This window comes from Ictalurus furcatus, chromosome 9 (genome assembly GCF_023375685.1).
Source record: "Ictalurus furcatus strain D&B chromosome 9, Billie_1.0, whole genome shotgun sequence".
In the NCBI taxonomy this organism is placed as follows: domain Eukaryota; kingdom Metazoa; phylum Chordata; class Actinopteri; order Siluriformes; family Ictaluridae; genus Ictalurus; species Ictalurus furcatus.
In genome coordinates, this window is record NC_071263.1 from 24,493,752 (window position 1) to 24,510,171 (window position 16,420).

At 38.9% G+C, this 16,420-nt stretch overlaps 1 protein-coding gene across 3 annotated transcripts; it reads left to right on the top strand.

Moving 5' to 3' along the window:
* Positions 1-11: 11 nt before the first annotated feature.
* On the top strand, positions 12-16,290 carry slc39a9 (solute carrier family 39 member 9). 3 transcript variants are annotated; one of them, XR_008386727.1, is made up of 8 exons: positions 15-976; positions 5,834-5,942; positions 7,108-7,305; positions 7,393-7,461; positions 7,600-7,685; positions 9,986-10,120; positions 13,230-13,675; positions 13,890-16,290. XR_008386727.1 is itself a non-coding variant. In XM_053632313.1 (7 exons), the coding sequence occupies exons 1-7, from the start codon at positions 881-883 to the stop codon at positions 13,455-13,457; spliced, it is 918 nt and encodes a 305-aa protein (XP_053488288.1). In that variant the 5' UTR covers positions 12-880; the 3' UTR covers positions 13,458-16,290. The 3 variants fall into 3 exon arrangements, 2 of the variants coding, with proteins under 2 accessions (XP_053488288.1, XP_053488287.1); XM_053632313.1 differs by having other exon boundaries at positions 12-976; positions 7,111-7,305; positions 13,230-16,290; XM_053632312.1 differs by having other exon boundaries at positions 13,230-16,290.
* The last annotated feature ends 130 nt before the right edge of the window (positions 16,291-16,420 follow it).

Below are 16,420 nucleotides of genomic sequence, written 5' to 3' on the forward strand. Positions count from 1 at the left end.
TCGGACTTTCGGTTCCAAAAACGGAACGGACTTTCATGGTAAGTAACCATAGCAACTTACTCTCTGAACATAACCACCTGGCTGAAGCCCAATTATCGTTATACTTGGTGCATAGTGCACTACGTATAGTTTACATGCCTTTAATTAGACCCTCTACGTAGTGCGGTAATATAGGGACCATAGTGCTATTTAGGAAAGAATCTCTGTGGGCTTTTATTTTGAAAACTGTGATCCGGAAGTACTCGCAGCTTGCCAACGTTACAGCGTTTCCCAGCTGGCGTTTAGCTGAAGCCCAAGCGAGCAGTTATTAATGCAGGGGTTGCAGAAATACAGTGGAGATTTAATCTCTATCCTTTCGCGATTAATTTAATAATAATGTCGTTGGTTACAGTCTCTTAAGAAACTAACTGGATGACGGGGTAATTAACGTGCTGCTAGTCGGCTAGGTAGGCTAATTTATTGAGGTTGAAGTGAAGGAGCTACAGGTTTTTGCCACTGTGGCAGCAACAACAGAAGAAACCCAAACCCGCCTGAGTGCACTTGTTAGTCGTGTTTAGTTCAGTGTGACTGCTGCAGTGTGTTTACAAGTGCGTGTGTTATTGTCTGAATTACATTGAATGGATTATTTGATGTAAAAGACCTTCGTTGCGCGCGCTAATTTGCTAACCAGGGCGAAGAACACACGTTTTTTTATTGACATTGCTTCCTTTATTAGTATTAATTGTACATCACAAACACGTTTTAATCAGCTGCAGTGAGGTGCTGGTTAATACAGCCGCTTTAACATACAGACGGATACAGAAGTGTTGTGTTGACATTAAGCTAGCAGAGAGGCTGTGCAGTAGATTTGTAGTGAAGCTAGTTCGGATAGCCATCGGAAATGGACGACTTCAGTTCAATAAGCCTGCTTTCTCTGGCCATGTTAGTGGGATGTTATGTTGCAGGAACAATTCCTCTGGCTGTCAACTTTTCAGAGGTGAGTTAATTTTTTAGTATAATGTCACACAACGTTACAATATTTGAATAATAGCTAGCTATTTGTTTACCTGAATATTAGTTAGCTATTTGTTTATCTGAATAATAGCTAGCTATTTGTTTACCTGAATAATAGCTAGCTATTTGTTTACCTGAATAATAGCTAGCTATTTGTTTATCTGAATAATAGCTAGCTATTTGTTTATCTGAATAATAGCTAGCTATTTGTTTATCTGAATAATAGCTAGCTATTTGTTTATCTGAATAATAGCTAGCTATTTGTTTATCTGAATAGTAGCTAGCAATTTTTTTATCTGAATAGTAGCTAGCAATTTTTTTTATCTGAATAGTAGCTAGCTATTTGTTTATCTGAATAATAGCTAGCAATTTTTTTATCTGAATAGTAGCTAGCTATTTGTGTACCTGAATAATAGCTAGCTATTTGTGTACCTGAATAGTAGCTAGCTATTTGTGTACCTGAATAGTAGCTAGCTATTTGTGTTCCTGAGTAGTAGCTAGCTATTTGTTTATCTGAATAATAGCTAGCTATATGTTTACCTGAATAATAGCTAGCTATTTGTTTACCTGACTATCTGTTAGCTCTTTGTTTATCTGAATAATAGCTAGATATTTCTTTATCTGAATATTCGTTAGCTATTTGTTTATATGAATAGTAGCTAGATATTTCTTTATCTGAATAATAGCTAGATATGTTTATCTGAAAATTCGTTAGCTATTTGTTTACCTGAATATTCATTAGCTATTTGTTTATCTGAATAATAGCTAGATATGTTTATCTGAATAATAGCTAGATATTTGTTTATCTGAATAGTAGCTAGCTGTTTGTTTAGCTACCTCAACTTCTAGTCTTTTTTTATTATTAAAAAGTGCACCTATTATGGTTTTTCAAATATGACCTTTCATGTAGTGTGTTATAGAGCTGTTTGTGAATGTCAAAACATCTGCAAAGTTTCAAAAATCAAAGCGCACTACAAACGGGGTTATAGACTCCCAAAAGAAGGAATTGATTCTGAACAGCTGAAACGAGTCGTTAGTGATTCCAGACTTACTTCCTGTATTAACCTACGTAGGTTTGTAAGAAAAAGCCCCGACTCTGGTCTTCTGCTCGCGATAGAGATAGAGCTGAAACTCGAAACACGCTGACAGCGGTAGACCAATCACAACAGACTGGGACATCTGACCAATCAGAGCAGAGTATGCTCTCTGAAAGGAGGAGTTTAGAACGAATCCTTTAGAACGGCTCATGTTTGTGACACTGGGGAAAAAATGTAATGCTGCAATTAAAATTATGAGCACATTAAAGTGTTTTTTTGACCTTGGATGCATGTAACTCTATTGTATGCAACCTCTAAAACAAAATTAGGTAAGTTTCAAAAGCATAATGGTTGCGCTTTTTCATTTATTAATTTAGCGGACGCTTTTATCCAAAGCGACTTACAAATGAGAGAATACAAGCAAAGCGATATATCAAGCAGAGAACAATACAAGTAGTGCTATTATACAGGATCCATTAATTGAGTTCCAGAAGAAGCAAAGTGCGCAGAGTAGAGGTGTAAGTGCCAGAGTAATTTTTTTATTATTATTTTTTTAATGGGTTGGTTAGGTGTTCACGGAAGAGGTGGGTCTTTAGGTGTTTCTTGAAGATGGTGAGAGATTTTGCGGTCCGGATTGAGTTTGGAAGTTCAATCCACCACTGAGGAACGGTTAGTTTGAATGTTCTTGAAAGGGACCTTGAGCCACGCTGAGTAGGCACTACTAAGCGTCAGTCGTTGATTGATCGCAGGTTGCGTGAGGGAATGTAAGCCTTCAGGAGAGTGTTGAGGTAGGAGGGTGCTGTTCCAGACAAGGTCTTGTAGGTGAGCATCAAGGCCCTGAATTTGGCTGCTACAGGAAGCCAGTGGAGGGATATGAAGAGGGGTGTGACATGGGTTCTCTTGGGCTAGTTGAAGACAAGGTGTGCTGCTGCATTCTGAATCATCTGAAGGGGTTTGATGGAGCTGGCTGGGAGGCCCGAGAGTAGTGAGTTGCAGTAGTCCAGTTTTGAGATAACAAGAGCCTGGACTAGTATCTGTGTAGCCTGTTCGGTGAGGTAGGGTCTGATTTTCTTGATGTTGTACAGGATGAACCTACAGGACCATGCAGTTGTTGAGATGTGGTCTGTAAAAGTCAAGCTGTCATTGAGGATCACCCCAAGGTTCCTGGCCGTCCTGGTTGGCTTGAGTGTGGTTGAGCCAAGCTGTACAGTGAGGTTGTGGTTGATTGAAGGACAGGCTGGAATGACCAGAAGCTCAAGATTTTGCCAGGTTGAGCTTAAGGTGGTGTTCCCTCATCCAGACCGAGATATCCGACAGGCAGGCAGAGATACGTGCAGAGACAGATGGATCGTCAAGCTGGAAGGACAAATAGAGCTGGGTGTCATCAGCATAGCAATGATATGAGAAGCCATGAGACTCAATCACCTGCCCTAGAGATGTAGTGTAGATAGAAAAGAGGAGTGGACCCAGAACTGACCCCTGTGGAATGCCAGTTGAGAGTTGCTGAATTTCAGAAATACCTCCGCTCCATGATACCTTGAAGGATCTGTCAGAGAGATAGGATTCCACCCAGCGCAGAACCGTTCCGGTGGTGCCCAGGCTGGAGAGAGTTGACAGGAGGATCTGATGGTTCACAGTGTCGAAATCAGCAGAGAGGTCGAGTAGGATGAGAACAGATGATCTAGAGGTTGCTCTTGCTAGTCGTAAGGCTTCAGTGACGGAAAGCAGAGCAGTCTCTGTGGAGTGATAGCTTTTAAAAGAAGTTTTCTCTCCATTATGTCTGTCATTGTGGTGGAATTTAACTTTAGGTTTCTACTGACATTCATTAGCTAAAGCAGAATTTTACAACAATGCAAAAAATGTTGCTCTAAGTATTTTCTTTAAACAAACAAACAAAGCAACAGCGCAGTGATGTGGGCAAGGCAAAAAAGTAGAGTCAGCTTTAAATCTCTGACCAAAGTTCACACGAGCCATCAGCTCCTGTTTAATAGAACTGAACTTATGAGCTTTAGGGGTGGCATGGTTTGACATCTTAATGTTATCTGAAAAATATCACGGTATTGATAACCAAGCCAGTGATGAAAATTAATATTAAAATTATTACAAATATATAACAAAATGTTTTTGCATAAGCCACAGTCCCGTCCGAAATAATTGGAACTTCAAGGCCAGTTCTGTTGTTTTTGCCGTACACTGACTGCATTTACACGGACAGCAGTAATCTAATTATTGACCTTATTCTGAATAAGACAATATTATGATTAAGGTGCTATCTTCTTAGAACATTCCTTTCATGTTCTCGTTTTACATGTTATAGAAGGTAGATGGATTAACAGCACACGTCATTACGTCCCCACACCACGCCGTCTGACGTTTCCTCCAGAATTTCACGTATCGACATACAGTTGGTCTTCGTTATGGTACCGTGTACAGTTTTGGGTGTTTCATTTTTAGTTTTATGAAAGCTTCAAGTGCAGTTAATTATTTGTCATGTTATACGTGCTAATAGACGACTGCTTGAAGCCATGGGCTGTGTCCGAAACCGTGTAACCCGAGATACATGTATTTCTCCTACTATATACCGTAGCAGGTAAGTACGCGGTTTTGGACGCATCTGTGCTCTCTTGTTTGTAGTCAAAAGGTCGAGCACTGCCATGTGTGTACGTGTCCTGTCGCACAATGCCGTGAAAACTCCCACATGACGTTAATAGTGTGTTTAAGGTGTGTACATGTCTGTAATATACTTCAATAATGCGACTAAAACAGGAATACTCCACACGTCTTAATTCCATTTGTGTTTACGTCGAGTATGACTTTAGTCGGATTAAGGTCATCAATAATCGCTGTTTACATGCTAGATTCTTAATCAAAGTATTGTTTTAATCGGGTTAATATCAGAATTAGAGCTGCAACAACCAATTGATAATAATCGATTATGAAAATCTCATTATCGTTTAGTTGGTCTGTGTGCAGCACGGGGCACATTTACTCACTACGTTACTTCTGTTCCGAAAACACGCATCGGAGAGTAAATGCTAAAGTATTAATTTTTTTCTTAGCCAAAAATAAGCAATTGGACATAGTTGTTTCATCAGTATGTATTAGAAACATAGCTATGTTTTTGTTTAGGGAAGTGTTATGTCAGTGGTTAAGACGTTGGACTACTGCTCGGAAGGTTGTGAGTTCAAATCCCAGCACTGCCAAGTTGCCACTGCTGGGCCCCTGAGCAAGGCCCTTAACCCTCAACTGCTCAGTTGTATAAATGACATAATAGTAATTCACTCTGGATGAGGACGTCTGCCAAATGCCGTGAATGTAAATGCGTGCATCTGACAGCTGGTTTGTATGATAACATCACAAACATGCTAGGAGTGGATGCAGAGGTAGCAATGTAACATGTTGATATCAGTAGTGGATTATACAGAAAACCAAAGATATGATCAACAGGGAGTCCAGAGGGAGGGGATTTTGGGGACTCAATTACGATGAGAATCACTGGAGTAAGGTAAGAGATGGAAATGCATTTTAATCTGTGTTATACAAGAGTATAAAGTGAAGGAACCGTCTGATCATACTCCGTGGCACAAACCGTAACAACCCCAATCTAAATTCAACTGGTGTTCTATAGAAGAGTGTGTGTGTGTATGTGTGTATATATATATATATATATATATATATATATATATATATATATATATATATATATATATATATATATATATATATATATATATAGAGAGAGAGAGAGAGAGTTGTTTTTTTTTGTGATAAAGTTGGTTCAGTATTTAAATTTTAATTCTCAGGAAAAGCTGAAGCTGGTGACGGTGTTGGGAGCTGGTCTGCTATGTGGTACTGCCCTGGCTGTTATTATTCCTGAGGGAGTCCATGCACTGTATGAGGAGGTCCTGGAGGGTGAGTCACTTTTTTTTCCTCTCTGTTAAACAAACAACCCCCCACACACACACACACACTCAAATAAACAAAACCTCATATTAAGGCTTTGAAGTTTGTATACCTTTTTGATTACAGAACCGGTCAGACAGAGCTCCTACTGTCAGTCAGAAGACACTTTGATTAACTGCTCCTACCACACCTGATCAAACCCGACTCCTTTATTTTTTGCACGTTTGAGTGAAATACTCTGACTCTACTGCAACCGAAATGAAAGCAAAAATATGACCAAATAATTGCGCTATGACTTAGATTGGTGAACCCTTAACATTTATCCACCATCTTGATACTGAGTATTGGTGTTATTATACTGGCATGTTTAAGGGCTGATGCTGACCCGCAATGCTGATTAGATCAATGTCAGATTCTTATTTTACATATTTTTATATCCGAGCCAATCCATTCCACTGCTGTGAATACAGTTTATGTTGACACAGCATCGATGTTGCACAGGAACAGCAAAAAACTGTTGATATTTCCTGCCGCTGGTACGGTCATTCCGCTGATGTTTTGCATACCTGGGCAACACAATATTATTAAAAGGATGTTAGTATCATATTAGATTATCTGCTCTACCACAGCACTGTTTAATACTTTATTCTGATTGGATGACATTCTAAGGTGTGCAGTTATTTTTCAGTTAATGCACAGCTAAAGTAGTTTCAGGCAGGACTTGACCGCAGGACAGTTCCATATCACTTCACCGGAATGGAGAAGTTACTGTCCACCACAGCACACAAGCAAATTGACAGACAATTTAGATTTATTGCAGTCACATTTGCTGTCATGGAGGATGTTGATTCATACTGCAGCCCTGACAGTAGTTCGGAGCAGGATGACATTGAAATGATCTGAAAGTGTAACAGTTTACATTAATCATGATATTTAGAAATATTCCCTGAAATGTTAAATTTTATTGCCAGTGATTTATATACATTTGAATGGCTGCAGTTTTCATGGAGTGACCCAGCTCTGTCCAGTCAACTTGACTTGCGTATTGTTCATTAACTGCAATGAATGATTCTCTTTCTGCAGTGAAACTAATAGGTATGTAGTTACAACACTGCAATGAGTTTAAGGCATTTAAAAGCAAATTGTCACTGTTTTCTTATTGCTCTCCGTGCAGCAGGACACCACACTCACGGTCAGGCCGAGGTGTCCGCGCCGGATCAGAAAGCTGCAGAGTCGGTGGTAGGATCGAGTCACGAACATGCGCACAGTCATGAGGAGCTCCATGCCTTCATCGGTGTCTCTCTGGTGATGGGATTTGTCTTCATGTTGCTGGTGGACCAGATTGGCAGCTCGCACATACACAGCGGCGATGGTCAGTGTGCCAAACACGGACTCACAGATGTATCATTTCTGATTTGATGAACTTTGAATTCTGAGGATATTTTCTATTTTCGTACAGATCCAGAGGCAGCGAGGGCAGCCAGCTCTAAAATCACCACTACGCTTGGTTTGGTTGTCCATGCTGCAGGTGAATGAATAGGGTCAAGACAAATCCTCCAAAGGGTTTTGTTGTGTGTGATTGGATAAAGCAAAGTCCTTCGTGCTTCATAAAATCCTGCTTTGCCTGGACGTGTGTAAATCGTACGTGATGTGTTTGTCTCTCCAGCTGACGGAGTTGCACTTGGAGCAGCAGCTTCTACCTCTCAGACGAGCGTCCAGCTTATTGTATTCGTGGCTATCATGCTTCATAAGGTAAAGACGTTTTTAAGCACTGTGCAGCTGTGTTGTAAACTACAACCCCAATTCCAAAAAAAGTTGGGACGCTGTGTGAAATGTAAATAAAAACAGAATGCAATGATTTGCAAAGCTCATAAACGCATATGTTATTTACATAGAAAACATATCAAATGTTTAAACTGAGGAAATGTACCATTTTAAGGAAAAAATAAGGTAATTTTGAATTTGATTGCCGCACCTCGTCTAAAAAAAGCGACGGGGATGGGGACAACAAAAGGCTAGGAAAATAAGTGTTACTAAAAAGAAACAGCTGGAGGAATTTTTTTTTAACTAATTAGGTTAATTGGCAACTGGTCAGTAACATGATTAGATATGAAAATAGTATCTTAGAGAGGAAGAGTCTCTCAGAAGTAAAGATGTGATGGAATCTGGATGGAAGCATACAGTGGGGGAAATAAGTATTGGGCGCATCAACATTTTTTTCAGTAAACATATTTCCAATGAGGTTATTCGAATGAAATTTTCACCAGACATCAGTATTAACTCAAGAAATCTGCAAATATAAAGAATTCACAACATTAAAGTCCATAAATAAAGTTATATGTAATAAAGTGGAATGACACAGGAAAAAAGTATTGAACATTCTAAGAAAAAGTAGTTCTCCAACACAAGGTAAGGCATGGAACCAGCTGAAATCCATAGGTAATTATACCCCCTATCTGTGCACATTAATATCAGCTGGGTTAGTAAATTGATGGTCTATAAAAAGGTGCCACACAATAAACATCTCATGATGGGTAAAAGCAAAGTGCTCTCCCAGGACCTTCACAACCTTATTGTTGCGAAACATATTGATGGAATCGGAATAGACGTATTTCAAAACTTCTGAATCCTCCAGAAAGCACCATTGGGGCCATGATCTACAAGTGGAAACATCACTCCGTCATCACCCGGCCACGCACAGGAGCTCCTCGCAAGATTTCTGACCAGGAGTCTGTAGAATAGTCAGAAGAGTAGCCCAAGAGCCAAGGAACACTCGGAAAGAGCTCCAGAAACACTTGGAGGCAGCAGGTGCCATCGTCACAGAGAAAACAATAGGCAATGCACTCCACTGCTCACACTCACCCTGCAAGACTCCATTACTAAAGAAAAGGCGAAGCTCGTTTAAAGTTTTCTACAGCTCGTTTGGACAAACCTATGAAATACTGGGTGAGTGTATCCTGGTCAGATGAGAGCAAAATTGAACACCATGTTTGGAGAAGAAATGGCACTGCACATCACCCTTAAAACACTATACCAACAGTGAAGTTTGGAGGTGGAAGCATCATGGTGTGGGGCTGGTTTTCATCACATGGTACTGGCAGACTTCTTCGTATAATCGAAGGAACGATGAATGGAGCCCTTTACCGGGAGATTCTGGAGAAAAATCTGCTGCCATTCACCAGGATGATGATGAGACGTGGGTGGACCTTCCAGCGGGACAGTGACCCAAAGCATACAGCAAATGAAACTCTCAATTGATTTCAGAGAAAAAAAAATCAAGGTGTTAGAATGGCCCAGTCAATCACCTGACTTGAATCCAATTGAACAAGATTTAAAGACAATACGTTTAGAAGAATGGGCAAAAATCACACCTGAATACTGCGGGCAATTAATTTCTTCATACAGGAAGCGTCTTGAAGCCGTCATTACAAACAAAGACTTCTCCATTAAGTATTAAATACATTCCAGTGTGTGTGCAATACTTATTTCCTGTGCCATTCCACTTTATTACACATAACTTTATTTACGGACTTTTATGGTGTGAATTCTTTATATTTCCGGATTTCTTGAGTTAATACTGATGTCTATTCTGTGGTTTATATGAATAAAGAAGAATCCCGGAAGTAACTGCAGTGTACTCTAGCAAAGTACACAAAGTTTCTAAAGAAGCAGATAATTTTGGTCTGCCCTTTTCCCTTCTAGCCATTGGCTTGCATTGCTGATAATTAACTTTTTTTTTTTATTCTAGAATGCTCTGTTTCTTCTTAAACTTTAACTTTTTTTTTTAAAACCAAAATTCATTGCAGTTGCTTTGTGTGTGCATTTTCATTCATATACACATAAGAAGGAATTCAGGCTTATTGTGTATTTTTCACTGCACAGACTGAATAAATGTGATACATTTGCTTAGTTTTTATTTTAGCCATTATTATGCAGCCCTCGTGTTTTAGTCTAGATCAGGATCTAAAGAATATCATTTGTGATTTTGCCCTTGCTGGAGGAAACGTGAGCCTCTGCGTTGCTTTACAGTGTTTTCTTTCTGTGCTCGACAGGCGCCTGCTGCCTTTGGCCTCGTCTCATTCCTAATGCACGCGGGTTTAGAGAGGAACCGAATCAGAAAGCACCTGCTGGTCTTTGCCTTGGCTGCTCCTGTTATGTCTATGATCACCTTCCTAGGCCTCAGCCAGGTAAGACACCTTATTTTGGAGAAGAATGAACACAAATGGTGCCCAATGAAAGGTAGCATACTTTCTAGAGAAAACATCTAGAGCTTCAGTCAGAATAATGTGGAGTTATTAAATATAGAGTATTGGTAATACGTATTGCTTCATAATTGTTGCTGTTCCTTACTAACTTTGTAACTATGAAATGCTCCTGAGAAACAAAGGCAACTGTATATCACACTCTGCATTTCATGATATTCTGCATGCGGAGGTTATTGTGCAGTTACATATGCGATGGAATACCAGTTTATTAGGTATAATGAAGCAGGAACATTTTATTACTTGGCTAGTGGACCATCTCAGCACAGCAGTAACCCTGATTTAGTAGTGTGTGTTGTGCTTGGTCAAGTGTATCAGGCACAATTTGTGTTAATCTGTGTCATTGTCACTTTTGTTTGATTGGCTAATGCACTCCGACCAACAAGTCAAGTTAAACAGGGTGTTTTTTTGTTTTTTTTTGTCATTCCTCTATATAGCTTGTATACATTGGAACGAAATGTCATTTCTCCCAGACCATGGTGCAGCACATAACAGTACACGAGACTACATAAAGTGCAAATACAAAACAGTATGAGACGAGTGGTGTATTTGCACTTTTTGTAGTCTTATTGCACCATGGTCCTGGAGAAACGACATTTCGTTCCAATGTATACAGGCTATATAGAGAAATGACTATTTAAAAAAAACCCACTTGACTTGACCGTACACACTACCAAGTTGTGTAATGCAGCATATGGACTACAGTCAGTAACTCTATACAAAACTTTTGTACAGTGTGTAGTATATAAGTACTATATATAAAATAATATACTTATGGTAGGTATGAGGAAGGTGTATTTATACCACAGCATTGTTGAATCCCACACACATCTGAGGTGCTGATTAATTTTCTAGAACAGCAGCTCTGACATTAGTTTGGCTGTAATTCAAATCATTATATCAATGCGCTTGTTAACACATTTTTCGTTTCCATAGTAACAGCTAAGTTACAGGGACTTGTATGGTGGACTCTCGACATCATCTAAGACCAATAATAACCAGATTGAAAAAAAAACATGCTAATTAACAAAGAAATTCTTTGCATTTGGGTTACGGTGAAGTTTTCTGTGTGGAGACGTTTATTTAGCTTTTCTGGCATGAGAAAGTCTTAAGAGCCGAGGGCTTTGCAGATTCTTTAATTTGACAAGCTGTGTTTTTGCCTCATTAACATACAGAAAGCAATACATGAGAGGGTGATGAAGGAGACATATATATATATACACACACACACACACATACACACACACATCATTATAATGTAAATGATAACAGGAACTAATTTGTTTTGTGGATGTTCCACAGCATTAAATGTAACTATAAATTGTTAAGTATGATGTATCATCACTTAATTAATTAAGCAATTAAGTCATAAGCAAAGGAGAATAAAACACTTTTTGGCATGCTGCTATAGGAAAATAATCAACTTCAGTGTAGTAAATGTAGCTCTGCTTCACATTGTGCTGCATCACACCACCCTGTCGTTGAATTTTTTTTTTTTTCTTTTCTAGAATAGCACATAATGTTTTATTCCTTACATAATAAATTGGCAACATTTTATTTATTTATTTTTAAAATATATATATATATAAATAAAGAATGGGAGTGTAACAGGTCTGACCGCAGTACCCTGTTATATCTAATATCAAATCTTGCAGGGTCTAGCTTGGTGTGTTTGTGTCCTATAAGACAGTTTTGTGTAAATATCCCATGTCTGACCAGTTTGTTCCATCAAAATACTGACCAAAAAGACCCATAGAGGCTTCTTTCTGTAAAAAGAAATCCTGGCACAGCTAATATAGTTTATTTGGGAATATACAAGTAGTATCAGCTACAGTACTGTTCACCAGATTTGGCAAATTTCTATATTTTCATATAATTTTCATATAATTTCAAATTTCAAATTTCATATAATTTCTATATGTATCCACAACGATTCAGAAAGATAGTTGCTTGACCACCAACCAACAATAACTAATAAAGTATAAGATTGCCAGGAGACGTCAAGATCAGCAGATTTGAAGGCTGCATGCTGGAGACGCATGTCTGGGCAATCTTATGGTTTAACACTGCTAGAACTGTTTTATCTCTGGGTGCTTGAGTATTGAAATGAAGGAAATTAGTTATAAAATCAGGTGTGACACACAATCAGGTGCACAAATCTTCACCTGTAATGGTTTTTGAATGACAAAAAAGAAAGCATGCATCTATTTTGCAATTCAAATTAGTTACAACAATGTGAGCTGAAAAAAAAGTTTGAAAACTGAAATGAGGAATTCAGAATTTTATTATTATTTTGAATTTTATTAAGAACCACCAGGGTGGTTTAAGATTTACCTTCACTGGAACTACAGGGCCCAAACCTGTTCCAGCATGACAATGCCCCTGTGCACAAAGCAAGCTCAGTGAACACATAGTTTGCCAAGGTTGATGTGGAAGAACTGGAGTGGCCTGCACCTAACCATGAGCCCTGACCTCAACCCCACTGAACACCTTTGGGATGAACTGGAACGACCTCCTCAGTGAGCGCCATTGCTTTAGTTCAGTGATGCTCCTGTGGCTGAATGAGCACGAATCTCCACAGCCACGCTCCAAAAGCCTTTGCAGAAGAGTGGAGGTTATTATAACAGCAAAAGGGGACTAAATTTGGAATGAAATTTAAAAAAAAAAAAAAAAAAAAAAAAACACACATGGATGTGATTGGTCAGGTGTCCACATACTTTGCCAATATAGTATATGATGCCGCTTCACCAGAGGATAAAGACTATGGCTACATGAAGACACACCCCCTCATAGATTCAAGTACTTCTTTACTTTCCAAAGTCTGTATAAATTCATGTTATTAGCTTGCCCTATTTTTGAGTTAGATTAGTAATTAGTGCTTTTTAGCCTAGTTAATTCCCTCTGAGCAAGCACACTGACTTGTCCAGCGGGTTAGCGAATTAATTTAAGATTTGTCCACCCCTGATTTATATCCGGATGATGTGTATGTGCACCCAACTCTTGCTTAATACTTCCATCATTTTTCTCCATCCAGAGCAGTAAAGAGGCGCTGTCTGATGTCAATGCCACAGGAGTGGCCATGCTGTTCTCGGCCGGCACTTTCCTCTATGTTGCCACGGTGCACGTCCTGCCCGAAGTGGGAGGAATGGGTGGGCACAGCCACTCGGCCGGAGGAGGAAAAGGACTGAGCAAGCTGGAGGTGCTGGCACTCGTCATAGGCTGCCTCATCCCTCTCGTGCTCTCCGTTGGCCACCACCACTAAAAATGGAGAAGAAAAAAAAGACTTTCGTGAACAGTGGACTTTTAAAAGTGGTGGCCGATTTATCTCATCATGCCTCTGTATGGATCAGATCTGCAGCACAGAAATGGACTTATCGGGCAACTGTGAGATCACATGACCATAACCCCAAAGTTCTATGTGCTGATGACAGGCATTAACCGTACATAAACAAGTGATACCACAGGTTCATGCTTTTTATGGTAGGGTTGTTTTTTTGTTTTTTTGTTCCTTACTCTACACATTCTTTTTCTTCCATTGTGTTTTCTGAAATGTTTCTCTTTAACAAACGTAACGGTGAACTACAACTTTTTTAAAAAAATTTTTTTTTATATAATTTGTGGTGAGTGTCATAACCATTTTGAGTCACGTGACGGAAACTTTTTATTCTGACTGTGATTCCCTGTTTTCTTTCAGATTTTTTTTCTCTACACAACAGTATGGATTCAGTGAATGACAGTTTATCTTGGTTCTTCACATGTGACTTATAGTGTTAGTCGTCTGAGCTTCAGATTAGACTTCATATCTGAGCTGTATGGCCATAACATGTAGACATTTGTGCAGCAATAGAGTTTTTTCCAGCATACAGCTTGTGGTTGATTAGTATTTTCTGTTCTAATGAATTGAGGAGGAGGATTTTGTTTTGTTTAATTTATTATCTTGAACAAATAGTTCTGAAAGTTTCTTAGGTGTAGTTGCTACACAGCATCCACTTAATATCTATTTTCTAATCTGCCAAATTTTTTTGAATATTTCATTTTTAAACAAAATGGTGAAATAGAAATGGTGTCTATTTCCGGTGTTGAAAAGCTGAAACGATGGAAGGCTTTTATACACTCAAGGGACCATAGGTAATGTTGAAAAGAGGTAATGAGCGGTAGAATGGTGTATAATTATTTAACATGCCGGCTATTTTAATAGCGGTTTAAATTGTGGGGAAGCTATTTGGCTAGAAGGATCTGCTCAAGCTTTTTACTTGTTTGTGTTTGTTACGTGTCACTCACACTCAGCTGCTGTTCACTTTGAGAAGCATCTCTGAGCTCTGCTGATGTGGTCAGGGTGGGATGCTTTTACTGTAATTATTGTGGTGCCTGCTCAAAGCAGAGCCTCTGTATATAATGCATTGTGTACAAATAAGTCAGATGAGCTTAATGAAAACTTCACTTGTAGCCCTCCTGTACTGAGTTTATACTCAGGCTTTTAGTACAGTTAATAATGGCAAAGGTTAATGGGGTTGATTCATGTGATGGGTAAGGTAATGTAATAAATTTACATTGAATCACAATAATGCTACATTTTCACGAGTCCTGATTATTTTGTGTCAAAATTACTTCTAGTACCAATGAAACAACCTGTGTTAAATTAGTAGGATTCTGGCATTATTTCTGGATTTCTGAGTTAATTAAGTGTGAGTGTGGCAAAGCAAAGATTTAAAGATTCATACATGAGGACTATAGGCTTATAATGTACTCACCATCCACTTTTTTGAGGAACACGTGTACATCTGGACATTAATGCAGTTCTCTAATCAGCAAGTCATGTAGATACAGGGCAAGAGCTTCAGGTAATGTTCACAGCAAGCCTCAGTATGAAAAAATAAATCACTGTGACTTTAACCGTGGTATGGTTGTTAGTGCCAGATGGGCTGGTTTCAGTATTTCATAAACTGTTGATCTCCTGGGAATTACACACGCAACAGTTTACACAGAACGGTGCAAAAATATTTTTAAAAAACATCCTGTAAGCGGAGGGTCTGAAACGCCATGTTGTTGAGAGAGATCAGAGGAGAAGGACTAGAATAGTAATAGTAACTCAAATCATCTTTGCAACCATGGTGAGCAGAAAAGCATCTCAGACTGCACAACACATCAAACCTTGAGGTGGATGGGATACAACAGCTGATAACCACCTCAGGTTCCACTCCTGTCAGCCAAGAACAAGAATCTGAGGCTATCATGGGCAGACTGAAGACAAAGAAAAAGACCAGGTAATTTTATTTCTAATCTAACCAAACTGTCCAGTTTGGGTGAGTCTGTTCCCATGATTCTGATGTGAACATTAACTGACGCTCTTGACCTGTATCTAAATGATTTTTTGCATTGCTCTGCTGCCACATGATTGGCTGATTAGATAACTGCATGAATGTACAGGTGTTCCTAATAAACTGGATGGTATGTGTGTATGTACAATGTGATTGTTTTCTTTTGACATGTTTACTCTTACCACCCCAATTTTATTTATTAAAGACTGACATACTATAAGTTTTATCTATTAATATTTATATATGATGATTTGGAACATCTTTGAAACAAGGTAGTTCCTGCTATCAAGTCATAGTAGTTATAATCCGGTGCTTCCTCACCAGCCTTTTTTTTTTCTCCTTCTTGCAGTTATGTTGCATTCGACTAATGTCCTCTGACTTGCTTGTGTTGCTTGTCGCCTAAATGATTAAACCATTTTACTTCATGTCATACTTTTGTGTAAATAAAAAAGCTGGCCACATTTGATCCATGAATATCTGGTATCTTTTATGCCGGACTTCACTTAGCAGCACCTTTTTGATGTCTCTCAAATGGGAGTCTCAGTTTCTGCCAATTGACTGCATTAAGTACTCTTAGATCTGCACTATATATATTCAGTATAAACAAGCTGTGATGGTTTGTCTGTCTGTCCCTAATGTGTATCAGTTAAAAATAGCTATAACGCTGTGAACCTGACTTGCAGAAAGCCTTATCGTTGATTAATGCACTGTGAAAGTGGGCCGTTGCTCTTTTGTTGGAAGTGTGAGCGTTTCTTTAGTCGCACTGATTTAACCGATATGACTGTTGCAAGTAATCTAAATAAGTGTCATATGAGACATCTATTGACCATCTCTCAGATTTAGAAACTCTGTCATACACAGCTCTCTCCCTCGTGCTCTTATGCTATTACGTATTCGATGCTTCTAT